The sequence below is a fragment of the Indicator indicator genome, chromosome 4 (assembly GCF_027791375.1).
Source record: "Indicator indicator isolate 239-I01 chromosome 4, UM_Iind_1.1, whole genome shotgun sequence".
NCBI lineage: Eukaryota > Metazoa > Chordata > Aves > Piciformes > Indicatoridae > Indicator > Indicator indicator.
Window position 1 is genome coordinate 17,724,146 of NC_072013.1, and position 27,656 is coordinate 17,751,801.

Genomic DNA, 27,656 nt, shown 5'->3' on the forward strand with positions numbered 1-27,656 from the left:
TATCCATATTAAAACAGTCACCTGTCAAAACATACCAATACAAGTCCAAAATAGGTGCCTGCCCAAGCCAAGACTTAGCTTTTACTAACAGTGTATGTACAGATGTAATGGCTGTTTGACTTGGTAGTTATATATACATGCACACGTGTGTGCCAAGCTGAAGGAAATTACTGAAGTCTGCCAACTGGAGGACAGTGGAGGATCCATTTGGCAGATGTTTATTTCCTGTGCTGCTGACCAAACCATAGTTGGCATGTACCGCTGAGCTCTAGGGAATGTAACTTCAAACAATAGAATAAGAAATCTGGGCAACATTCAACAGGAGGCTATTTATAAGAGGGTCTCCTGCATGAGCCAGCAATACTTCAGAGAAATGGATGCATTTTTGTGGGCAAAATGCATGATGTGATTCCAGGATACATGCAGCTAGTAGAATTCAATTTTGATAGCAATTTATATAAAAGCCTAAAATAACAACAACAACAAAAAAAAAAGTACATAGTACCTAAGTCCTCTCATCCCAACAGAGTTCCTGTTTGAAAAGTGACAGGTCTAACTGTTTAGAATTAGTTTCTGTACTTTCTCCACTCATCTACAGTCTTCTTTTAAACCTCTAACAGCAGATCCAACTCTTCCATAGGTACCCGCACTCTCAATTCTTTTTCAGTCATTAGATCAAGTGTCTCTTGCAGATGATCAGGGAAGTACTCTATTGCATCCATATAGAGTACCTAGAAAGACAATGAGAACATTTTTTTGTGACATCTTTCCACCACAATGAGAAATGCAGTATAAAGAAGTAGATAGCTGTGCAAACAACTCTGCAGGAAGCACATAAGAAGCACTCTATACCTCTTTAAAATAATACAAACAGAATTACTTCTTCCACAGTGACAGCAATACAGATGCTTGACCAATTTTATTTCCAACTCTTACTAAGTAATTTTCTTTGAAAAGATAGAACATAGGTCAAGAGATGCTGGATCATCTGCAGCATATACAGATGTTACCTGAGGAGCTGCAGGTCCTCCTGAATAATTCCTCATACTATTAACCAAACGCATTTTTATTTGCCTATATTCCTGTTACTATTGGGCTCATGATAAAACACAAAACGGTCTGAAAGACACAATCCCTTCTAGATCACACCGAGATCTTCATTACCTCCTTGCCTCATGCAATACACACAACGCCCTTCTGTTCTGAAATGACCACTGTGTTTGTTTCTATTTCATATGCAACTCTTATTTTGAGACCTTACAGTACCTCTTCAGAAATCTCTCATTGCTATCAAACTCATTACAACAACTACTAAACTCTACTTTTTTTTTTTTTCCCCTTCATATACAGAACTTCAAAAATTACAGGTATCACAACAGGTTTGTATTTCTTCTGTGCTTACCTTTGCCCAAGGACAGTTTTGAAGGGCTTTGTAAAACAATCCTTTACTTTGTTCTTTTTTGCCTAGTGAAGCCTGTGTGAGAAAATAATGTTCATATTTCAATGCAGTAATGGCTGAAACAATAAAAATTATCTCTGAGACAAATTACTGCTGACAAGTTCAGCGTTCTGCTGCGGAATCCTTATTGTAGTAGCTATGCGATTTGACAGGTTGTACACTCTTCAATGTAATTGAAGAGATGTCTTTAAGGAGTTTCAGAGCTTTACTTGTAAAACAAGTACTAGAACAAAGACTAGCAGAAAGAGCCTCTGAGGAATATTTCAGTTAAGTCAGTGCCTTTGCCTATGCAATGGGCAAGACTGCAAATCGTTGACCAAAACTTACACCTGATATGCTACACATATACTACACAAGAATATTTTTGGTGCAGTGAAGGTGAGAATATCTTCTTTATGTGCACTGAAGAGATTATGCACATACATTTGCTTACTCAGCATGTGCTTGTTAAGGCTGAATTTGCTAACATACAAGAATGGGTGCGCCAAATTAGCATCCTAATCTGTAAGGAGTTCAAACTCTAAGTACCTATTCAACTATGAGATACAAGTACAGAGTACACAGCTGTCGTGAAGCACAAAAAGAGAAGGGTAGCAGAACAGTGAAACAAAGTCTCGTTGGAGGACAGTAACTAGCAGTGTATCCCTGGGGTCAATGTGGGGTTCAGTCCCACTTAACATCTTCAGAATCTGTCTGATGGGGCAGAGTGTGCTCTCAGCAAGCTTCAGATGACATAAAACTGAAAGGAGTGGCTGATACACCTGCGGGTCATGCTGCCATCCAGACGGGACCCAGGAGGCTGGAAAAATGAGCTGACAGGAACCTCATCAAGGTCAACAAGTGCAGAGTTCTGCACCCAAGATGGAACAATTCCACACAGCAGGATTATGCTGAGGGCCACTCACATGAAAAACAGTTCATCAGAAAAGGATCTGGGGGTCCTGATGGACACTGAGTTGAACAGAAGCCAGCCATGTGCCCTTGCAGCAAAGAATGGCTGACAGTACCCTGGGGGCTGCAATAGGCAAAGCACTGCCAGCAGGTTGAGGGAGGTGATCCTTTCCCTCAGCACTGGTGAGGCCACACCTGCTACCTTGTGTCTAGTTGTTTTCTCAGTAAGAGACAGGCATGCACACACTGGACAGCATCCAACAAAAGGGCCGCTAAGATCACTAAGAGACAGGGACATCTGTCCTACGAGTAGAGGCTAAGAGTGGGAGTTGTGTAGCCTAGAGAAGGCTCAGAGGAGGATCACGTCAATGTATACAAACACCTGAAGTGAGAATATAAGGAAGAGGGAGTTAGGCTCTTTTCAGTGGTGCCCAGTGACAGGAACAGAGGCAACAGACACAAACAAATACAGGAGGCTATGTCTGAACATCAGGAAATGCTTTTTTACTGTGAAGGTGACTGCACACTGGCATGGGTTGCCTGGAGAGTTATAAAGAGTCTCTATCCTCAGAGATAGTCAAAAGCTATCTCGACATTATCAGGGACAACTGGCTCTAGGCAGCCTTGCTTGATCAGTGGAGTTGGACAAGATGAATTCCAGGGGTCCCTTCCAACATCAAACATTCTGTGATTCCATGTCCTTATAATTTCCTTACAGAACCCTAAAGTAGGTCTAAAACAGAAAGCTATCTTTGCTGATTTTACTTGCATAAAAATAATAACATCCTAAATACCCACAGTCTGCTTCCTGTTTTCTTAAATTTTGCTCCCCTGCCCACTTACCTTTATATTATAAGTGTGAGTGGAATCCATCTACTGACACCTGGATAATGTATTTTTTATCTGTGCAAGATGGTAGCCACAATACCTTGCCTGCATATATCTGTTCACACTGTCAAGAATCTATTACTCCTAATCCACATGAATTATGTTTTCCTTCACATTCCCAGCAATAAAGAGCACTATTTCTCAGGTATTTCACCTTGCAAATCAGAGAGGAATGGCAGCATTTAGTATTCCTTTTTTTTATATAGTATTGCAGCTGGGCTCATGAGAAATTCCAAATATGGTTAAAAAACTCTCAAAACCTGCAAGTGATACACTGCTTACCAGAAAGTTCAGATACATCCTCCACAGCAGTGGACAATGGGTACCATTCTCACTCTGAACTGCATGTTCAAATAGCGCTATAATACGATTTGTTAAGCCAGTTTCAGGAATTGTAGAATGGATTTCACCAACATCTGCCCTGAAACACAGAGGAAAAAAGAAAGCACAGTCCCTTAAACCCAAGCTAAAGGACCACATCCAGGTAAAGAGAGGGCAAAGATCAATGTACTGTCTCTGTTCACACCATACTGAATATAGTCAGGATGTTACAAACTCTGAATGTCATAAGCCAGATTTCTAGCACTTGCTAATCTAATCAACATGTTTCTAAATAGCAAAATCAGTTTAAAAAAGATGAGAGGTATTTTTGTGAAAATCGTTTTAGTGTTTTGCAAATAAACTCTGTCCAACTGAGGGAGACAATTTCTCTTTCAGTACAATAATTCACTATCATATGATCTTAACACATGTATCTTAAGTCTTCCTTCAAGATCATTTACCATTCCAAGCTTGGCATAGCAGCCCCCACCAGATTTAAGTCAAGGCCAGCAAGCCTTCCTTCTGGTGCCCAGGCAAGCCAATTCAAATTTACCCCAGTACCCTTTGTAAGATCACGCTGGTCTTGGATCAAGGCCTACATTACAGCTCTGGATCTCAGTCATAGTTACAATAATAATTTTCTTTTTCACCCAGATGTTCAAATCCCCTAAATTCCATGCAAAACACAAAGGCAGGTCTACATTTTTCACTGAAGCACTGATTTCTACCTAGAGCTGATACTGACTGGTTTATTTTTGATGCTCAAGCTTGAACAAACAGCCTGGAGCACTCATGGCAACATCACTTCTGTCTGTGTGTGCTCTCTTAGCCTGCCAGCTTGTTCCACTCACTCTTGCTCCTAAATTGCCTCCTTCTTCAAGGGTTTTTGAGGTCATGTTTCCTCTCATCTTAATCTTTGTCATGAGGGAAAATGATACAATCTTCTCTGCATGGAGTCAGACATTGGAAGCATTGCACCTTACGCTGACTTACATATGTGACTGTTTTACCCTTCATGTTCATTTCTTTATGTGAATTCCATGTGCTTGAACGAGCAGAACAACAAAATGAAACAGGAAACAGTCATGCACAGTGCAGAGTTTCTTATTTTCTTTGTATGTCACAACATCATTAAACACTAGCTTTATGCGTGACTGACAGGCCATTTATCTTCCTATCACAGTAGTTCAGATCTGCTCTTGCAACATCCAACTTGTCCCTGTACAAAGGGGACGCAAAGGAAAGCATGTGCTAGCAGAGAACAATGTGGAAGGGAGCTAAATGTCAGGGAGAAAATCATCATTACGGAGTTTGAACATCAGTTTCCACTAACAATAATGAAAATCTATCATAGTGTCAGTCTGTAATTAATAGTAAATAAGATTACATTTGGTGGCTGTAGAATTCTTATTGTCACTTAGGATGGCACACACTAACAGTTCAGGAATGTTGCTGCTGCCAGACTGTGGCAATCAAAGCAGTGGGCGTGCCAACACTTTGAAGTACACTGATAATTCTGCAATTTCATCAACTGTGAATATTGTGAGCTAACAGCTATGCAGAGCTGCCAGATAACGTTTTCCTAGAAATCTCTGTCGCTATGTGCAGACACAAAGAACAAAGCTGCCAGAGTTATTAGAGAACTGTAGGCAGCACTGCATAGGTAGATACAAGCAACAGGCAGACAACAGACTGTTTTAAGACTGAACACATACTTTGTTCCCCACATCTTCTACCCTTTCCTCCTTTCTTAAGACCAAAAAGGTTTGACCCCAGACCACACTGCATACTCAGGAAATTCTCAGCCTCTTTTACCTAGCAACAGCCCCCTATGAAAACCAAACTCTCAGGTACTCACTATGGAAACACATCTGCTACAACTGTATTCTGTGATCCAGGAGTGAAGTAGGTCAGCAAGCTGAGTCAGACACTGCTGTGTAACTCTGTATGACACTTCTTATTGCTATCGTTTAAAATGCAGCACTTTGAGATCACAGTGTCTTCTGTGGTCATCTAAGCAGGATCTTAAGTTATTTAAAAATTACTTAAGAGAAATGCACAGCATCTTGCTATCAGTAGCAATGAATCAAAACACAAAGCAACACACAATCTGATCCAGTAGAAAAGACATGAGACAATCATCTAGATCTTTCATTGCATGCAGAATTCTGGCACTGACTCACTGTTCAGTCTTGAACAAGTAACCTTCCTTACCTACAGTTTTTCATCTGCACAATGAGAGCTAGGATAGCATTTTACCTCCTCTGTTAAGTAATCAGACTGAAAAAAAGCATAATTGTAAGAAGCTGCAAGATATTACCTCTGGACATTCTCAATGAGTTTTTTCCTCATCTGCTCTGCTTGGATTGCAAAGAGCCATGGCTCTAAAGAGTCAGTAGACCTTGTGACACCATCAAAAAATCTTCGTGCTTTGCTGGCACTGTGAGACTTCCTTTGGATGTGGATATATGACCTCCAAAGAGACTGGTTGCTAGGATACCTTTTCAGAGCCTCTGTTAGTGCCTCTCGCAGAGGATTCAAAGGATAAACACTAATTTTCATGTGGAACCTAAGTAAATTTGTGTGCAGTATTGTGACAGCTTCAAGAACAGTAGGAACATTTTGAATGCCAACATTCTCTCCAGCATTTTCACATTTCTGTGGGCCAGGAGCTCCAAGTTTTTCCGAAGTCTGTGCATATACTGATACCGCAGCATCAATCCCAACAGTCAAATACTGGAACAGTGCATAACAACCAACCAAGTTAACCAGCTGATCAGCATCCCTGACTTGATCCTGATCAGAAATTGGTATCTTACTTAAATAATCTTGCAGTGCATGCTCGTACGTTTTACGAGCTTTCAGGACGTTCACAGATAACACCTGTCCGCCATAAGGCACATATGGTCCACTTTCAGCCACTTTGGTCAATATATGAACAGCACGTGACAGAACAGCTCCTTCTGTACTTTCTAGCAGTTCCACCTCCAGCTGAGCATAAAGTAGAGTGAGGCTGCAGAGCTGAGGACTCTTCAATCCTCCCGTCCCTGATGTGCTAAGAGCTGTGTCAAATACCTTCCTGGCATCAGTAATGTTACCAAGCAGCCACTCTAGGTAGGCGTACAGCTTCCAAAGAGAAAGGTGGTTTCGGTTGTCAGGTGCTTTAAGGAGATTCTTGGCCAACTTTTTACTCTTCTTTCCTTGTGCTTTTAGCTTCTTCTTTTTTTTTGCTTGGAAGCACTGAACTACCTGCAGGGAAGAATAAACAGTGAATTTTGAGAGAGGTGGGAGAAGAAAGTAAAAAAATAACTCACAGCATTTCTTAAATTTCATTACTGTGTTTGTTTTCATATTGTTCTGTATTTCACCACCAACCAGATCTGTTGCTACCAAGTACTGTGAATTGTCACAACTGCCTGTTGTGAGCTCCCTCCAACACAGCCAGATTACACAGGTTTATCATTCTTACTCCTGCCTCTGCCATTAAGTAATATCAAATTTCGCTCTTTTAAAAGGCTGGCTGCTCAAATTTAAGATCTGCTAAATTGTAATGGTTGAGAAAAGGAAAATAAACTATCCTATCTGGCCAGATGCACTGGCACAACTAAACCTCCAAGCAGCTTTTCACAGTGGAAAATGTGCTGACAGACAAATCTGGGGATTGGACGGGAATATCACAGGAGATATTCTGGTTAGGTAGTGTTCGGCTGAGAGACAGGGAACTTCTCCATAAAAAAAACAAAATACAAAAATGCTCTGAAGTTTTAGGAACATAATCTGGACTTTCTGTAGGCATTTATTAGAGTAGTTGTACTTAACACCTTATTGCTTGAATATGGATTTATTTATTTCCTTCAATAGCACTACAAAGGTACAGGAAGTTGTAAGTTTCTTGATTCAGTTCTCTTATCATGGTATTTGCACTTATGTGTTTAGAAGAATAGTGTGGTGAAAGTACTTGCTGACTCACCTTGCCTTCTGAAAACAGTTTGGGGTTTTGTTTTTACTTTCAGTGCAATTTAACTGTCATTTTGTGATTTGCATACTTAGTTCTACAAGACCTTATTTTCATCAATATTTACCTTTTCAACATAAACATCGATACACAAGAAAGTCACACCTCACAAAAGTGATTATTTGCAGATTTGCTCCTTACCTTAGATATTTCATACTGTAGCCAAAAAATGGACAGGTTAGATTTTTCCTTTCCTGGAAACAGCAGAAACAGAGAATGAAAAACATTCTGTATGAACTCCTCTCCTTCTTTATAGTGGCCTATGTGATGTCTCCCTCGTGGCATTGTGTCCATATGACCAATACTGCTGAATCCAGAAAGTGGAAAACCAACAGAAGTCAGTGGCTTCTCATCAGAAAGCACACTGTCAAAGATGTTATTTTCATCCATGGCTATATAGAGGTTAGAAGGAAAGAGTTTACTTGTACATGGAACTCCAAGGAATTGTAAAAACGAGTACAGTAGCTGATGTTGAAGATTTGGATTAGAAAGCCGGATTAGAGATGGTCCAAGATCATCAAATAATACCTAAAAAAAACCAAATTAAAACAAACTCTGTTAATCTATAGAATCAGATAAAACTTGAAAATATTTAATTTATGCAATTAAAGAATCTTTTCATGTCAATAAAAGTCTTATAATTAGTGTTAAATGGTAACATAGTATCACTCAAATTAAAACCACACAAGTTAAACAAGCAGTATGTTCTTCAGGACATCTGTTTGGCCTTGAGTAGCAAAGACTTCCACAGAAACACAATGGTCTGGAAAACATTGCTTAGGCTATTTAACACATTTTTATCCAAAAATCTGATTCAAGGCATCTCACAAGTTGAAAAAAATTTAAAACTCCAGATATCTGCCTCAAAAACAATAGCACCATTGTTACATAATGCACATATCTTCTTAAACACAAATTTCTGTGACATTTCCACATACAGGTGAAAGAAATCACAGAAAGCAAAGGCAGACTATTTGCCGATTGCTCTTTCCACAGTCTTCCATGAGTTTCCCATGGATTTCAGAAGTCTCAGCATGAAACTCTGGGTAAATTTTTAATTCTAAACAAACAAAACAAAAAAAAAAAAGTGTTTTTTCCAAAATGAAAGAAAAGATCACTGCTTTAAAACATCCAGTGAATTCAAATGAAAGGATAATTCCTCTTGTTATTTCCCCTTGATTTTTGTATCACAGCGACCTGTCTTTCTGGATCTTCACAATCTTCTTCAGTTTCCTTTTTTGTTTTGTCAGGCCTCCAAGGTAACCAATGCCTTGCTTCACGAGAGTATTCAATATCTAACCAAATACGCCACTTGGGGAGAGTTTTATCCTTTATTTCTTCATCCTCATCTATCTCTTCTTCATCATCATCATCATCTAAAAACAAATCAAGAAAACACCCCCCCCCCCCATACAAAGTTATTAATGAAAAAATTAATCCACAATATCAAAAGGCCAGACTTGACATACAAACTGACTACTTAAAAAATGCAAACAAATGAAGTGCTAATAAGACACAAGACAGAGCTGCAAATTTCCACATCACAGTTCTGGGTGTTGGTACCAGCTCTGTCAGAGTAGGAGGTTTCCAAACTGTTTTAACCAGTGACTCGGTGTCAGCACTCAAACTTTCTCCTACAGCAGAACAGGAAACACTGTCAGGCTGTGAACCACTTTACTTGCAGTTTGCAAGTAACAGCCCAGACTCAGTCATCTTTTTGTGCAGCTTAGGCTCTTCGCTTCATATCTGGACATACAATCACAGATTGTATGAACACTCCTGTGCATACAACATGTTGAGGAAACCACTGTAAAAAAAAAGCAGTGCTGCACTGTTAGCCAGCAGCGACTGAGCTCAGCAATAGAGCTTTGAAATCCCTGGTGTCTTCAACATTTTAACTCGTGCAACTGAAACAAGCAATGTAGTTAAACACAGACAAAGAAAGAGCTTAATCACATCACACTTTCATGATGGTCTTTCTGGACTATTATATACAAATTGCATGGTTTTTTCCATTACAGCAATATATTGATTCTGTGCTTAAACCCATGAGCACTTGTAGACTAAGGGAAAAAGCTTGTAGAAAGTTTTTAAATACTTCTTTTCTTTCTTATTGTTGAGACAAAAAAAAAGTTTTCAGAATTTATGGTTATCTGCACTTTTTGGGTTTTTGTTTGTTTGGATGTCTGGGTTTGGTTGGTTGGTTTTGGGTGGTTGTTGGGGGTTTCTTTGGTAGAAAACCGAAGCCATTTCTATGCCACCTCCAAATTCTTGATCCTCACATTTGCCATTAACTAGGTGAAACACGTCCACTCCTAGTTCTTAAATTTCAGGTAAACCAAACAAGTGGTGGCAAGATTTCTACTACCTATTTTATTTTATTGTGAACTATAGTCTCTCCTTTAGTCAGCAACTGTATGAAAACCAGCAGCATTTCCAGGATCTAACCAAAGTCTGAAAAAAATCAACAGTTTTGGAGATTCCACTCAATTATCAATCACACCTGAACTTCTGGCTTTGACATTTATGGGGAAAAACACTGATTTATGCTGGAACTGCCCAAGATTGGCAATGGTCCTTCTCTACCTAGTCTTTTCAGTTTGTGGGCAAAAAACCCATAGCCATCAGCAGTGGATCTGCTGACCTCTGTTAAGGAGCAAGGAAATTTCATCTTAATTCAGGGACAAGGGAAGTACAGGATCATTTTTCAGTTCCTTTGTTTACTAAAAGCATAGCCAAACTTTTGCTTCATTAGAGTAGCTACAGCAGCAGGAGCAACAAAAGCAGACACGGTGCATCTCTGATCAGACACAATCCAGCCCCCTGCTTTCCTTCAAGATGTATCTCAGAAATAGGCCTTGACATTAAGGAAAGCACTGCAAACCAGAAGACAAAGTGGAATTAAGCAGCAGGGAGACATTTTCTCACCCAGAAACACTCCAATCAAGTGAAGATGCAACTCCTTCATTTTTTGCATCACAAGGAGAAAGGATATGTTTTTCTCCTATTTTTTTCTATGCATTTCCTGTAAGAAACTGAAACCTGATTCTAGAAATAGAACCATTAAGGTGGGAATCCTTGAGGCAACTATCATATAATACTATAATCCCACCTGGCATACCAATATGATAAAAGATAGCTTTTTCAGCACAGAGTGGAGGATAAGCAACCCTTTCCTTTAATTTTCATCCTTAGGAAGGACAGCTATATCCCATAAGCAGTACTGTACATAGAAGATACGCTTTGCCCTGTGAAATGCAAGATGCTTAATCTTGGTAAACATTTCTTAAAACTTGCAGGCAAAAACATGAGGAGAAACAGCTTCTGTCATTCTCATTCAAATGTTTAGAAAAACATGTGGGCATACAATTACACCTATTGACACAGACATACCAGACTTAAGAGTGACCCAGCCACCCTTTTCTTGTTGGTGCATCCATGCTTTCCAGCCTCTTGCTCCTTTTTCTCCAATTCGTGGCTCTCCACTATCCCAAAAAGTCTCAAAGAATTCCACCTATTGTTTTGGGCAAACAAAACATAGAAAATTAATTTTTGCTGTCGTATAGACAATATGTGGATCAACTTCGGTTTTCCAGACCCTACAATCACTTATCTGGGTGCAACTTCTGTATCCGAAAACTTGTTAGATGCTGCTTAAGAATCAGCAGGAAAAAAATGAGTACTTCAATTATGCCTGTGGCACAGCAGGACTGTCATCAGCTGTTCTCATGAACACAGATTGTTCAACAGCATTAGGCTTTAGAGAACGGAAAAGATTTTTGTGCCAAACGTCCTATATAGCTCCTTCAAAAGTAAGGACCAAAGTAACTCAAGATGTGGCTTTCAGAAACCAAATCTCTCCTCCTCACTGTCTTCCATGGGACCATGAAAAACAATGATAATTCATCCAATCACTGACCTATGGTCAGATAAAAATGTTAGTTGCACATAAATATGACTGGACTAAGGATAAAAGGAAAAGATCAGAAAGACTTTTCATGTCCCAGGTTTCAGGGCAGTCAACAATTTCAGGGCACTTTCCTGTGAATTGGAAGGGTTCTAGTCCTAACCCTGTCACTGCCTATATGCAATCTGTGACCTTCAGATTCACCAATTCCTTCCCCTGCTTTGTATATACTTAGCTGTAATTACCATTCCTCCTGTTTTAAGCTTCTGCCATGTAATAAACCTCGGCTTGGATATGGAGATGTGACTGTTAAGACAAATACTAATAAAATTTACTCCAAGAAAATCAAGCATCAACATCTCAGAAAACACAGGGCTTAGAGCAACAACAAAATCTAATTCTGTTCCTCATGGATTTATGCTTTGCTCCAAGTGAGAAAATGAACTGCTAAAACAGTACAGAAACAATTCAAGACTGAGTCATAACGCTTCTCTAAGAGGGCAGAATGTACAATCAGCTGTAAATCTGACATTCCCTTTCTCAAGAACTGCACTTTCCAACTTAAACACTATCCTTCTAAACTGAGATTCCTCTCCATCCTACTTTAAGAATTTTTAAATACTACAGATAATCTTGCTGTTTTTCAAACGACTGGAAGTATAACTCAAGCTTTACCAGTGTAAATATACCAAGTCCTCCCTCCTGCATGATAATTTTGATTTAACTCTAAAGTTCTGGCTCTTTAGGAGGACACCACTATCATTTGAACTTCAAGAAGGTTCCATTGGTGGGTAACAGCATTAATCTAGGGACAAAAACAATGCAGTCTCAGCAGTGGTTGCTGGGGAAGACAGTGAGAAAAGGAAATTCGATTTCCATCACCTGTAACAGCCCAGTGGCCTAAGTGGTGGTTCTTCCTCCCCTCACTGAAAAGGAAGCAGCTCCCCACAATCCAGCGGGATGATGCTATGCTGGCAATAGCTCCTTATAAATATTCACTTACTGATTATTAGTGGGGTGCATGACCAACATTCTCCTGAGCAAATCAAGAGGAAAAGTGATATAGTACTTTAACAGAATAAGCAGAATGGAATTTCATGGGTCAAATAAAAGAATTACTGTAAACAACAGGTAATGGGGAACCTAAGGAACATTTACAAGAACTGTCTAAAACAGAAAGAAATTATAGGTTCCACCAGCTTTGTCCATCAACAGTAACCACACAACAGCAGCTTTGGGGAAAAGAAGCTGGGAAAATGCTAACTAGATACAGACACTGGTCAGCCAGCACATCCTTAATTACTAAAAAAATGACATGAAATGACTGGTTATTGCATTTCTATTACATACAGCAGAAGCAGGTGTTTAGCATGTAGTTCCAGAGAACCCACAAACACTTTTCCAGTGCAAGCATCGCCTTGAAGAACCACAAAGTGCACTGTGATTCAAAATACTTTCTCTATGCCCTTAAAAATTAATCAATGCTTTTCTGTTACTGCACTCTCTGTAATGCACAAGGACATACTGCCATTTAAATGGAAATTGCTACCTGTCCTCTTGTTGGCAGATCTTTTACACTGTCAGGTTTAAAGAAGGTGAAGTCAATCAGAGCCTGAAACAAAGACACTGCTTTCTCAGAATGGCCAGCCTGCCTCAGAAAGTGACACTGCTGAATAAATATAGCTGTGAAGAAAAGAAGACAAAATTTTAATATTTCAATTAAATTTTGCTGAAAAGTATTTTATTGCAGCCCACAAATACACACACACACAGAAAATCCCCATACATGAAGTGCTGCAAAGCATCAAGGTGTCAAAATCGAAATCACAGGGATAGGATAAATGCATGTCAAAACTGCTATCATTTATTAACTTTAAGACCTCCTGCTTTAAACATGCCAAAGTGATGACATTTTATTCATGTCAGACATCCACAGTCCTTGTTGATGAATGAAAGTTATATGCAATGGTCCCAACTCTAGTTTATCCAGCATCTGTCAAAGTGGGTCACAGTCCTCTTTAAAGATGCTAGGCATGACTACAATTCACATACTAATCAATTACAACAGAGTCCTTTTTACCTCATTTTCACATGAAACAGTCACAGTGTAATACGTTAGTAATATACCATACCATATCCTTACAACATACAGAGTCTCAAGTCTCAGCCCCAGTTTTTTGTAGTCATGTATTTGCAGTGAGAATCTTAAATGAAAGAGCTGGAGGAATAACAGGTATTATAAAAACACCTCTCTTACTGGACAGGTCAAGGACATTCCAGAGATATTCCATTACTCCAAATTATACTCCAGTCTTGACAAAAAAAAAAAAAAAAAAAAAACCAAAACAAACCCCATAAACCAAGACTGAAATAATTCAGTGAGAGTTCTGAAAACGCTACTGAAAAACTTTTGCTTCTTCACTAAATGCTTTGGCGAGTTTGAAATCAAAGTATCTGTCTACACAAACACATGTAACAACTTAGGTTAGCATCAGTTAATTCCAATATTCATCTTATTTTTTAACAGTAAGGAGCAGCAAATTATTTACTCTTTTTACTCATATTCAGATTTACACAAGATACGTGCACATAAAAACATGACTTCAGCTAGAATACAGAATCTGGACATTTCATCCCATTTCAATGCAAAATCAGTTACTGTTTCTGATAATGAAGACACTATGATTTCTGAAGATACTTAAACGACAAAAAAGGGTGTTTAAGTATATATAGAATGCTTTAAGAGATTCAGGCACTGTACCCAAATGATACTGAAAAAGTTGCCTTTTCTTGGTTTCTCAGCTTCAAAAAGATGAATTTTGATTAAAATAGTTTGATGTAGAGAATATCTCATCAGGACTGGCTGCCAGACTGGAGCCAAAAATAAATTATACCATAAGATTTTCTGCATGATAAAGAAGAAAAGGATATTTGAAGAAATGCAAAGATCAGCATTTTCTTTATGGTAAAAGCTGAAAACAGCATGAATACATACTTAATTCAGTCCCTGACGCCGAGAGACTTCTGCAGACGAACTGACCTGAAAGATAGGGATTTCCCTCCCATACTAGCAGGTGAAATTTGAAAAATCAGACTACCTTTCCACAGCAAAAATTTGAGAATGCTTAACTTCATCCTAATAACTTAAAGTTATTAGGAACTATTAATATCAAAGTATTATGAATTGTTATATCAAAATTTAAATAAAAATTCATCTAGAATTTTAAATTCATTTTTAACTACTTTCTTAAATGTCATGTTTTCAAAAAACCACCAACTACCAAGCAGATTGTACTGTGCACTGAACTGAACACTAGATGGCACAGTCCACCACTATTAAAATTAGCTCTTGCATGTGTCAGTAGTAAAGGTCAAAGGTTGAAGATACCAGCCTACCATACATCTACATTGCTACTCCCCTCAATTAAATTGTGAAACTGTGTATTTATGTTAATGAACATGCGGTAATCTTCCTAACTGACAATACAAATTCAGCCCAAGAATTAGAAAGTTGAGTCACACCAAAAAAAAAAAAAAAGTCTCAGATCAAGGAGTCTTCCTACTGGAAATGTCTCCACTCCTATCAGTTTAATTCCAAAAGGAAAAAACAAACAAACAAAAAACCCAAAAATCAAACCCAAAACCAAATCCCTTCACAGTATTCATGAACAAATCACTACAATCTTAAGACAGAACAAGAAGACATTAGGAGTGGAACAGAAAAACAAATAGGTTAAAATTAAAATGAAGTCAACTCTACCCATAGACACTGCCAAGAAACAAGTATTTTGAAAAATGTCAATCTATTGTAGCTAACTAGTTAAAGGAACTCCATTAAAAGGAACTCCATTTCTCACAGCAGTTGACAAACAGTAAGTAATGAGTTAAATATATTCTGTTTGGGGAAACAACGCAAGAAATCTTTCTGTTTGAGAACAACAGGTGCTGAATAAAACATTTGTCCTGAGTGTCATTCATTTGTGTACAAAGTGACTGAAGTGCTGGAAATCAGAGACAGTAGAAACAATTAGAAGCTAACAGACGCTACAATATCCACTTGCTACAGCAAGGGATTTTTCCTTTATAATACTTTTTCCAGTGCTTGATCCAAGATGAATCAACTAATGAACACCTGAACACCTTGAACTAATTTGTAGCCCAGCATCTCAACCTACAAGTCCAGACTGGCTGTTGTGTAACTGATAGCAGTATTGTTCAAATAGCAATTACATGACTTGGATAAAAACAGAAGTTCATTGGACCTCTTCATGCCACACACAGACTGCTTCATAATAGTCTCTTCCAGATTTTAAACAAATTTTAAAAGGAAATTAAAAAAACAGACATCATCACTTTCATGGGGATGCCAACATTTCCCCCACCTCAATGTATTCATAGAGTAATAAACACAATGATTTCCCAAGGTAGAGAAGCAAAATTGGAATCAGATAGGTTAAGTTACTGAGCTCCAAATAAATTCAGAAACCATGCTAGAACCAACCATGAACTTGTTCCTCCCCTGGATCCAGTCCAGTGCCCTAAGCATGTGACTCATTTTCCTTCCAGGGATAACTGTATATTCAATTATAAGTGTTAGATATGTGGATATAATAAATACAAAGGCTGTGACAATCATAGTATTACAGTTTAGAATTTTCCAGCTACAAACTGGGAGGCTCAAGAAAATTTCACACCATACTTCCCCGGTCCCTTCTTTTTTCTGGATTGAAGTAATCAACCACAAAACTTTTGAATGAGAGATAACTGTTTCTTCCACGAGTGAATCTTTGCTGGTTTCTTTTGTTTGTTTGCACTTGTTTCTTGGGGGTGTTTTATATGCCTTTTTCAAAGATAAAAACACATCTCTCAGATGGAAATCTCCATCCTTGATACCTGTACTGTAAAATGCACAGCATGTTAGACTTTACTGGGTGTTATTTCACAAACTCTCCAGGGAAGAAAAGCATCTTCTATATCCATATAGGGGTGGAATGCCTGCTTTAATTCTCAGGTAAGAAAATCTCAGCTAAGATGCCAAACATTTTCAAGAGAATAAAAACTTCCTGTAATATGTAGGAAAGTCTATTTTTACAGACAACGTAGTCAACTCTTGTGAAGACCACTCTGACCATAGCATGAAACAAAGAATCTTACCTAGCATAGCTTCTTCTGTGCCAGGCAGTAGAGGATGTGACACCATGCTGCCATCCTGTACAGCTGCCAATGTAGTCAAACATTTTCCATAGAGACTATTGATTTTTGAAACAGAAAAGGTAGTGAACTGACTCTGACAGAACAGGAGATATTTCTTCCACAGCTCTGGATTATTGGGATGTAAGAAAATTAGCTTCTGCCACTCTTTGAGCAAAGCTGGTGGCTCCCAGAACTCTGCACAAATCTTCAGCCTGGCGAGTTTCAGATCAACATTACTTGGATTGCTTTCAATTGCCCTCTCTAAAATAGCCAGCTTCTTTTCTAAGATTAACTTCAGTGATATTCTTCTTACTTCATGCTCTCCCTTACTGGCATAAGGGCTAGGTCCTCTCATTAATTCATCCTTAAAACAAAAAGAAAACTCATTATAATATAGGAATAATCATCACTAGAATCAGGACAAGAATGCTGACATTTGTGAAGATGAATTACCAGCTCATTCTTCAGCAGAAGATGTATGACCCTAGCCAAATGAAACTACAATATAATGTTCATGTATTTACTCCTCATAAGCAGCCAGTTTTGTCAGAACACATACCTGAAAAGAAACAAGTTCCATCCAAGCATTAGTATCTCTTGGGTTTTCTCTGACTTTCTTGTTATGTTCTTCCACTTTTGACATCAGAATGGAGTTAAGGTTTATCTCAGGCTCTTGAATTGTTTGCTGAGTATTTACAGATTCATGATCTGCATTCTTGCACCCTTTTCCTTGTAGCCACACTGTAGTTGATGAATCATAAATCCCTAGGGGATTTACCTCTGTTGTGTCAGAAGGATCACCAGTTTCCATTTGGAAAACTGGTATAAAAGCAGTTGTGTCAGATGGAGAATTTTTATTGCAAATAGGAATCCCATCTGTGTTCAGCATCTTCACATTGGCCTTTGTGAAGTAACGCTCAGGTCGCCTCTGTAACTGCTTCTTTTTTGATGCAGAACTGTCCCAAGTTATACACTGCTTCTTTGCATCTATGCCAAGACAGGACTCTCCTCTTCTTTTATATCTTAGAAGGAAGAATACAATTAAACATCTTCTAAAACACATGTTAAAATAGATTTTTTTCAAAGAAAGCATGGAAGAAGTACTTTCATTCAAGCTGATCCAAATAATGTATTCATAGATCTCCAAAAGTGTAAAAACTTTGTAACTTTCTCCTTAAGATCTTATTTATTGACTCAGTGCCATCACAATTTTATTATCATACTAAGGTGTTTCTGAGTTCAACAATAACTGTAAAACTAGCAGAAGAATTTCATCTATACTCGTTTGAAATGTATCATAGAATGGTATGGGTTGGAAGGGATCTTTGGACATCATAGAGTCAAACACCCCTGCCAAAGAAGGATCACATAGGGCACATCAATATGTATGTAACAACATGTAACATAGATACCCTTTGGTACAAGTTTTTTTTGCAAGGATATCAAATTACTCAAGTAAGGAAACATCTTTACATATCCAGTAAGAAATAATCAGTACCTTCATTTCTCTTTCAGATACAGAAACAGAACAATAGAGATCCAAGCTGGCACTTGTCCAAAGATTATATATAACAGAACCTGGGACTTCTGACCTCAAAATTCACAGATTGAACTGGGTTGGCAGGCATGCTCAAAGGTCATCTTGTCCAACCCCCCTGCAGTCAGAAGGGACATCTCCAACTAGATCAGGCTGCCCAGAGCCACATCAAGTCTGATCTTGAATGTCTCCAGGGACGGGGCCTCAACCACATCTTTGGACAACCTGTTCCAGTATTTCACCACTCTCATTGTAAACAACTTCCTCTTTATGCCCAACCTGATCCAGTTTCAAACCATTGTCCCCTGTCCTATTGCTACAAGCCCTTCTAAACAGTCCTTCCCCAGCCCTCCTGAAGGGCTGAAATGTAGCTATAAGATCTTTCCAGAGTCTTCTCCAGGCTGAGCAGCCCCAATTCTTTCAGTCTGTCTTAGTAGGAGAGGTGCTCCAGCCTTCTGATCATCTTTGTGGCCCTCCTCCAGCAAGTCCATGTCTCTTCTATTGGGAGTCCTATAGCTGGACATAGTACTCCAGGTGAGGTCTCACAGGAGCAGAATCACCTCCCTCAATCTGCAGCCACACTTCTTTTGATGCAGCCCAGGATGAAACTGGCCTTCTGGGCTGCAAGTGCACATTGCTGGCTCATGTCCAGCTTCTCAACCACCAGTACTGCCAAGTCCTTTTCTGCAGGGCTGCTCTCAATTTCATTATCCCCCAGCTTGTATTGATGTTGAGGATTGCCCCCACCTAGGTGCAAGACCTTGCACTTCGACTTATTGAACCTCATGAAGTTCTCCTCAGCCCACCTCTCCAGCCTGTCCAGGTCCCCCTGAATGGCATCCCATTCCTCTGTCTTACCACCATACCACCCAGCTTGGTATCATGTGGAAATTTGCTGAGGGGTGCACTCAGTCTTGCTGTATGGTTGATGATGATACTGAACAACACATGAAAAATTGTGCTTTTTGAATCTGCCCCATGCTGTCACCTCCACATGGCAGTCCTACAAACTCACATGCCTGCAGCCTACTACACAGAGAATGATTTTAGTGAAAAATTAAACTGCACACTTTATTCCCATTATTTTAAAGCATCTTTTGCCTTTTAAAATATTTATGCCTATTGCAAAGTAAAATTTTGAATTAAGCTATTCAGTTATTTTACTTTCTCATCTTCCACATAAAAATGTCACAGATAACATTCATTCACTTGAGTCTGAAAAAGTGACCCTGTCATAGTTTGAATATCAATAGAAAGGAAAACATCATACCTTGCTATATCCCCTCGATAGAGGGATTTGTAGGCCCAGTTTGCAGGGTCTGATTTCTTGTCTATTCTGAAGGTTTCTGCTGTTAAAGTCTGAATATCATCAAGCCAAACAAACCGTTCGCTGGTTAGATTTGATGCTTTCTTATCTAGACTGTGGAACAGAAGTATATTCTAAGCATTTTGTGCATATATGCAGCATTTACAACACCCAGTAAACATTGTATTTCTGTAGTTCATAATAATTTAATTTACTCAAAGTCATGGCACATAATCCTTGGAAAAAAGCACCTAGACATATATCAAAACAAAACACAAATGATCCTTGCACTTCCAAAAATCTGATTTAAAATTATGAAAGGTAATAACCAGATTTAACCAACCAGTTGCTTAGCAAACTATATTCTAAATCCAAGAACAGAATCTTCATAAGAGAGGTGGTTAGCGGTTAGGGACCCAAGAAGATCCCTCAGTGTATATATAAAAGCATGCATGCAAGCCTGAGCTCTCAGCTCCTGGTTAATCTGCCTTGGTAAAAGTAGTAAATTGAGGAAAAAAATCAAGGACTGCCTGGGCCACATCCAACTGCAACAACAGTCACTCAATGTCACCAAATCCTCACTCTGTCCCCAGGAGCAGCTGCAATGCTGTGAATTAGAGCCAGAACTGCTGATGCTGAATTAAAAACACAAACTAGGGAATCCGAGAGGCAAAATGGCTGCTCAAACAATCAGATATGTTGAGAAATAGGGAAAGGTGATTTACAGAGCCAGTTAGATTCGGGCACTTCATATGAAACAATCAAAACAGACTGAGAAAAGCACAGCTCAGTATGCCAACATTCAATAATCACTGCATTCACAGAACATCTTTTATTGCTTAAAAGATAATGCTAGTCATTACAAAGCTATTTTCTTCTTCCAAAAAAACCAAAGAAACAAACAAAAAAATCCACCTCCCCTCCCCCTCCAAAAAACCTAACAACCCCCCCCCCAACAACAACACCTTCAGTAAAACACAGTGCTTTATAGCTCCTGGAATTAATGAAAAAGATCTAGCAAACAATTTCAATTGTTCAAATATCCATCTAGATGTACCAGGAGCAAGAAGTATAAAGCATACAGCATGGAGCAATAAATGGCCAGACATATAACAAATGTTAAATCATACAACAAACTTTGTCTAAATATGGAAAAAAGAAAACGTTAATTCTGAGGAGGAAGTTGCATTACAAAGCATACAGAACTGTATATTAAGACTTTTGCACTAATTAAAAACAATGTTTAATGCAATCCCTCTCCAAACTCTCCCAAAAGATCCATGAAAAGAAACAAGATGCTTACAAAAACTCAACATAAGCCTCTACATGTCTTTAAAAATATATTCAATCACTACTACCATGCTTTGTTCTGTAGAACACTGCTTCACAGCATATTTTAGTTACGCTTTTCAGATACAATTAAGCAACTGATTCTATTTCCCATCACTCTGAATGCAGGTTTAGTCATGTATGTCTCAGAAAAAACAAACAAACAAACAAAACAACCTAGCCACCTGCAGTAAGAATTTCATTCATAAAGTTGAAGAGACAAGTAAAAAAACACAATGAATTCATATCTTTCACAGTATTAACAAATACATACTTTGCTGCTGCTTCCTTTTCACGATTTCTGCCATTTCCTGTGGCTTTGTCCTTGACATGTTTAGTGTCCAGGTCAGATTCACTACTACTACTGGAGTCCCCTTTGCTTTTCTTTTTTGTCTTCTTATAGTGGTGATGCTTTTTCTTTTTCTTTTTCCTTTTTTTACTTGACTGTTTCAGACGCTCATCTGTATCACTTTCCTCTGACAACTCTGATCTTGAAGTAGTCCTGCTTGGAAACAAGTATATGTAAGTAGTAAAACCGTAAGGAAAGAGCATCACAAGAAAGTTCAGAAACATTTTACCCTTTACCTTTATTCTCTCTGTAATTTTGGAGAGATAAATCTGCACTAAATAACAATTACCTGTATTTTTCAGCTGCTGGAATTATTGCCAACCAGTCTTAAAGTTTTAATTGTCAAAGAGATTTTGATGTGTGATCTGTATAAACATTCACCTGTTATCATACCAAAATAATAGAGGTCTTCTCTAATCCTTATTAAAACAGAAGTTCTTTTTGAACAGTTTTTCTGGAATCTTTCAATAAAGGAAAGGAGTGACAAGTCTCAGTCTTTCTAGTATGTCAATAAAAGAAAAGGCAGCACTTCAGAAGCAAGACACCTTCAAAAAACCCCAAAATTTTATACAATTTATTTAAGGACACTAAGAATTAAGAAGGCCTTTAAAATGCAAACACACTCTCCCAAACCAAAACCCATCAACTGCATTGAGTAATTAGTTTTCATTGAACTGAGAACACACCCTACCAACAGGCAAAAAGAGCAAACACTTATCTGTATGCTGCTGTTTGATAATTTCTCTTTCAAAGATTAATTATAATGACATAGTAAAACCCACCATAAATACCTGAATGGGAATGTGTAAATTCCTTAGTTTTAAGACATAAAGTCCTGAAAAGATCTACAAGCAGAATATATGACTGAAACAGAACAGTGACTGCATTTCAATCATTCACACAATAGATATAAATGTAAGAGTAAGTATACAAAAAGCTGTGATTGTTCCAACAAAGACATTTTCTATAATGACCACCAAAGGTCATAGTAAAGGAGCTTGTATCAAATTAAAAGTGACTGGTTTTAAACTTGACAACTGCAACTTCTTTCCATTAAGTGCGTGCTAGTTACAGTATGAATATGCCATGTATAGCAGCTATACTAGTGAAAATACTTAAAACTAATTCTTCAGCAAATGTGGCTACTCAAAGCTCATTTTTATAAAATAATATAATCAGCCAGTTTGGTGATCAGCATGTTCTACACAGCCACACAACTTGATACATCTAATATTCATTAATTCACATCTTCAGCTAGTTTTTAAAAAGTAAAAACTAGGAAATGGCTGATTGTATTGGTTTTCACAGAGAAACCACGAAGATGATGCCTAATCTTTACATTATTTCAAGGGTCACTTAGGACATCCAAAAGATAATGAAGAATCATGATCATTCGGTTCCCTTTCCATTTCGGAATAACAATGATTTAAATGCAGCTGTGAGAAAAAGAAAATGGGAATGTAATTGCATGAGTATAATTTCTCATTATCTTAAGTTAAAGGACATGGACGTAGCATTATTCACACTTTTATATATGACTCAGATCAGGCCTTTTTAAATACTGAATAGTAGAATGAAAAGCAGCCCTAAAAGCTCCTGATTTTGGTCTCACATAACAAAAGACAAGCAGGACGAAAGAGAGAGGTTATTTTAAAAGACATTGAAATATATTCTACCTTGCTAGTGGTGACTTTTCAGGGATGAGATCTGCAACTTCTGTAGTATGCTGGTGCAGTAATAGTGCATCTTCTGTAGAGAAGCTTGGGTTACTAAGCCAGTCCAATTCTGCAAGTAAAGTGTGAGATCAATACAAGTTGCCGTGCTGTGCTTTTCAAAGCTGGGAGCTAAGTTAGTCAGCAGACAACTACATTCACAGCAAATGTTACTGTGTCGTGTAATAACTGAGTATATCAGAAAATAGTCCATGAACTTTCCATTTAGAAAAGCAGCAAGTTGTAACAAGGTGAAATACTTAGGAGCTGGACTCTTTGACATCAATCGGAGCTTTAAAAAATGCAGTATATAATAATACTCAAAAATCCATACTGAAAGCAGATAATATGTTTTATACACTGCTATGTATTTGTAAAAAGCCAAAGCTATCTATTATGAAGTTTTACCATGTAAAAAAGTTTATATATGTATGTATTGCATAAATACATGCTACATACATGTAATTAGATAAGATTTTATAATATATTTTCATATAATTTATATATTGTTAATTATAATTACTAAAGAGTAAAATACAAATACAAAAGGGCATCATTAAATTAAAGGTGTAGATGGTAAATGCAAGACAACTACAGAAACTTACAAAAATGCAATTTACTGCACAGGCAATATTTTTAACACAGCTTTATTCATAGGGACATCCATTACTGGTAAGAATACTACAGTATTTTATAGAAGGTCAAAACATGTCACTGGATTCTCAGTTCTCTAACCACCGAAACTCCATTAGACTTTTAAATACTGTGGTAAAACTCTAACTAATGTTAATTTTCATATACTAGTCATCATTAAGCACTCTGCATCTAAACTTCAGCCATCCCAGTCACTGGATAAGCCTAGATACTGACAGGATGTGGAGGGAGAATTTTTTGCCTTTAATTTTACTGATATTAAAATTGCTATTACAATCTTCATAGACATTTAATGTCTAGAATTCTTTCAAGTACGTGAAATTTCCTAGCATATCAAACAAGTGTTATTTCACATAATGACAGAATTTAACAGCAGCCTCTTTACTGCAGATCACAGGAGGTAAACGACAAAAGGAACAAATTTGGTCTCCCTGCCTGTTCTCCGTGCTCTCTGCAACCATTTTTGCGTTAGTGTTCTGTCACATTCCTGTCTTTGTGCTTTTGACTACGCTGACCTCTAATCCTTAAACAGCATGATCTCATTGTCTGCCGAATTGTACATCACTTCTCCTTCTAAAGTCTGTCTTTCAGAAATAGCTCTTCATATAAAAAAATCTTCCATCTCATGTCCCTGCACTGTTGTCCACAAAAGGATTTAAAATTAAGCAGGCTGCAAAACAGTTTGTTAAACTCATCAAGTAGTACACAAAATCAAGCAAAGCTCCAGGAGACTGGCCCTGCAACCAAAGGCTCCATGAAGAAGAGCCACCTTCTCTGGTTCACTTTGACACTTCCCCTCAGTACAGAGGAGAATCCACACCATTCATAGCACTGTCAGGACCAAAGCACTCTTCCCACAAGTGCCCCAACCAATACACTTCCGAACACCATTTCCCACCTCACCAAAACATAGGATGGAGACCACAAAATAAAAATCAAAATTCAGTTGTATATTATTGTAACTTCTGCCTGGCAATGAGAAACACCAAATTTAAGGCAACTACACTAGCCTACTTTGTTGCCAATCAGCATGAGATTCTTCCTGACACCCCCCTGGCACACACACAATCCAGGAAAATACTTAAGAAATACTAACGTAAAATTTTAATAACCCCCTAAAATAGTATAAGAATCTACTATTTAGTTTAAAACAATGCACCCTGGCACAAAATGCCTTGTTTTTTAAAGTATGTGTCATAAACACTAATTCCCTGACTGCACCTGAAGCTTGGTTCTAACCTAAGAAGATGAGATCAAATCACATTTTTAAAACGTTGAAGAACCACACTCCAAGAACCAATCCCTGTAGCACAGTCAATATGCCTCTACTGGCATATTGATATATGGATATACCAGGATATACCAGGGAAATGTTTAGAATTCTCCAACTATAGTATTTTCAGAGCAATTTAATCAAACTGACCTAATACTCTGGAAAGAACTGAACAATTGTTTCCATTACATAGTATGAACATCCAAATCCCCTTGTAAATAATCTCCAGTGAATGTTAGCTGGATACAAGTATTCCAAACATCTAAACACACTGCAAACTTTAAAACTACCTTTTCAATGTTTTGATATTTTTCTTGTCAGGTGTCATTTTCACAAACCAGACTTATGTTCTTCAAGAACATAAAGAATAAAAGATACAAGTTATTTTGTGATAATATGCACATACTTGTTATTCTACGCTACCATCCACATTTATGAGCACAGTAGCAGAAGCAATCCAATGGCATTCTTCTTATACCTTCCCAAGAAAAATTAATTAAAAATTTACAGTGCATATCTACAGGAACAATTTTTAAGAGTAATGCAAAGCCTTTTGTTGCCTCTCAGAATCCTGAAAATCTGCTTTCAGCAAAAATCACTATGTCTTGCCTGTAAAATAGTTCAGACTACAAATAATGCTGTGCATAATGCTTATTGCCAGTAGGGTTATTACCACTGCTCCACTCATGGCTACTGATAAATTTGTAATTTATCTTCTACTAAAAGCTAATTAAGCTTGACAACATAATTGTAAGAAACCATGTACAAAATTACTTTGCACTCTAGAGGTTACAGCAACTCAGCAAACTGGCAAGGTAGGTAGGAAGAGCGTACAGCAATACTTGATTTCAGGCAGCAACTATAAATGGTTTTGGAAGGTTTGTAAGGGTATGAGACAGAGGTGGTTGGAGAAATCAAACACAGCCAGCATATTTACATTATTACATCAACTTTTTTAGAACTGAAGCATCCTAAATGACTGCAAAAGGCACCTCAGTTTTGCGTATTGTATTAAATACAACATATTACCTGATCTCTATTATTATGATGGACTTTGGCTTCAGCTATAGAGCCATCTCTCAGAGAGATATCAAAGTTGTCCATCAAGTTCTCATAAGCTTAAATGTGAAATTTTTACCTATGCCACCATAAAAGTTGTTCTGAGTTAATATTTTATTTTTGTAACTCAAATGTGGTTGTTAAAAGCAAAGTACAAGATTGGCTAAAACATGTATCAAACAAATTATGTTCCTTGAAGTTCTGTCAATAGTTCTTACACAAAGAACTTGCAGTAGACCAAAATGTAACTCATAAACAGAGACAATAACCAAAATTACTTTCAAAAGTAAGTTTTAACATCTTTTTCTGAGCATTTTGATCTTCCAGACAGGTGGTCTGCAGTGCTACAGACTGCCTGTCTAATAAACCTAAAGGCTTCATTCCAAGAGTGTTAAAATATAAGCAAAGTCTTAGCTCTTCCTAGAGCTGCTAGCTCTTCCTCTTACATCCACTACTTCCTGCACCTTGCAAGGGTCTTTACCAGAAAGGGTCCTAAATGTGGCCAGACCACATCTCTGTACAGGCAGACCAAGTATCAACAGCTGCAATGCCATCAGAGAGTAACACAGAACTAGTTAGAACAAGAAGATAACCTCAGCCTGTATGGCTAAAAGCTTCCAAAACTCACCATACTGACTGGATCAAATACACAAGAAATTTAGCCCAAACAATTTCCTTCATGTTTGCCTTTGCTGTGGTATCAGACAGACCCTAGGGTAGTAGGAGCTGGCAGGCAAAAAGCATAGTTCAAAACATTTCCCAGTGGAACTAACAAATGTTATGCATGCTTCAGAGTTTGACAATACACCACATAGGGTTCTTTACTCATTTAATGAAAGTACAGACAGCAATCATGACAATCAAATCAACACGATAAACTAAGTAATCATCTCCTGCACTCCTAACCCTCAAAAAAAAAAAAAAATCAAACAAAACCAACCCTTTACAACTAAAATTTGGCTTAGTAAGAAACTAAACGAGAAAAGACTTCTTAAGTAATCCAAGGCGAGTGGACAGGAAAAACAAACAAACACGTCGTTTTCCACCTAAAGCAAAGCTGCTCCAGCACACAGAACGTTAACCAAGTATTTTTCGAAGATGACTATTTCTACAGCCATGCCTCCAGCAGATAACGGGAAGCACATCTGGACACACCTGAGAGCCCGCCAGCACCATTTTTATGGCAACGTCCCTCTTTCGGGCTCTCCCCAAAGTCGCATCAGGGGAAGTAACTTTACTGTTAACTACGGTAACTTTGTTCAAACCGGCAGTGAAACGCCTGTGCACGCCATACGTACACTCGTACCGTGCACCGGAAGGAGAAGCCAGGGCCGAGCGGCACAACGGCCGCGGGAGCAGCGCTTACCGAGCGCCCTCGAGCCGGCGAATGAGCTCTGCACCCGCCAGACACCGGGGTCCCGGGCCCAGCAGCAGCACCACCTATGTCATAACTCCATGCCGGAGGCGGGGCGCATCCAATCCCCAACGCGGGCACGCATGGGTGGGCCGGGTTACCCCGCCGGACGGCAGGCGGGCCGGCTGCCTAAGCAGGCCCTACAGGCTGCGCGGCAGGGCCGGCACGGTGCGGAAGACTGCGTGTAGTGGCGAGTGGGAGTAGAAAAGCTTCCCCAGGGTTGGGCCGCAGCGGTGTGTTGGCGATATAGAATTCTCCCAGGACTTTACCTTTCCCGGAGCCCTCGCTGCTGCCTGTCGGGGGCTTTCTGGACTCGACGGCATCGGCAAAAGCCGGGAACAGAGCCATG

The 27,656-nt window shown here is 38.5% G+C and overlaps 1 protein-coding gene across 2 annotated transcripts; it reads right to left on the minus strand.

Annotated features, from left to right (window-relative positions):
• NRDE2 (NRDE-2, necessary for RNA interference, domain containing) lies at window positions 1–27,656 on the minus strand. 2 transcript variants are annotated; one of them, XM_054400130.1, is made up of 14 exons: window positions 27,577–27,656; window positions 22,872–22,980; window positions 21,121–21,348; window positions 19,482–19,631; window positions 17,234–17,696; window positions 16,636–17,038; window positions 13,031–13,164; window positions 10,968–11,088; window positions 8,772–8,950; window positions 7,716–8,102; window positions 5,880–6,808; window positions 3,521–3,659; window positions 1,403–1,474; window positions 1–731 (listed from the first exon to the last, which is right to left on the minus strand). In XM_054400130.1, the coding sequence occupies exons 1-14, from the start codon at window positions 27,653–27,655 to the stop codon at window positions 606–608; spliced, it is 3,519 nt and encodes a 1,172-aa protein (XP_054256105.1). In that variant the 5' UTR covers window position 27,656; the 3' UTR covers window positions 1–605. The 2 variants fall into 2 exon arrangements, with proteins under 2 accessions (XP_054256105.1, XP_054256106.1); XM_054400131.1 differs by having other exon boundaries at window positions 21,121–21,351.

Coding starts and splice junctions, on each gene's coding strand:
- NRDE2 (XM_054400131.1), bottom strand. CDS start 27,655: ATGGCTCTGTTCCCGGCTTTTGCCGATGCCGTCGAGTCCAGAAAGCCC. Junction 3,660..5,879: donor CTCATTGAGAATGTCCAGAG/GTAATATCTTGC, acceptor TCTGTGTTTCAG/GGCAGATGTTGGTGAAATCC. Junction 1,475..3,520: donor GGATGTATCTGAACTTTCTG/GTAAGCAGTGTA, acceptor TTTCTCACACAG/GCTTCACTAGGCAAAAAAGA.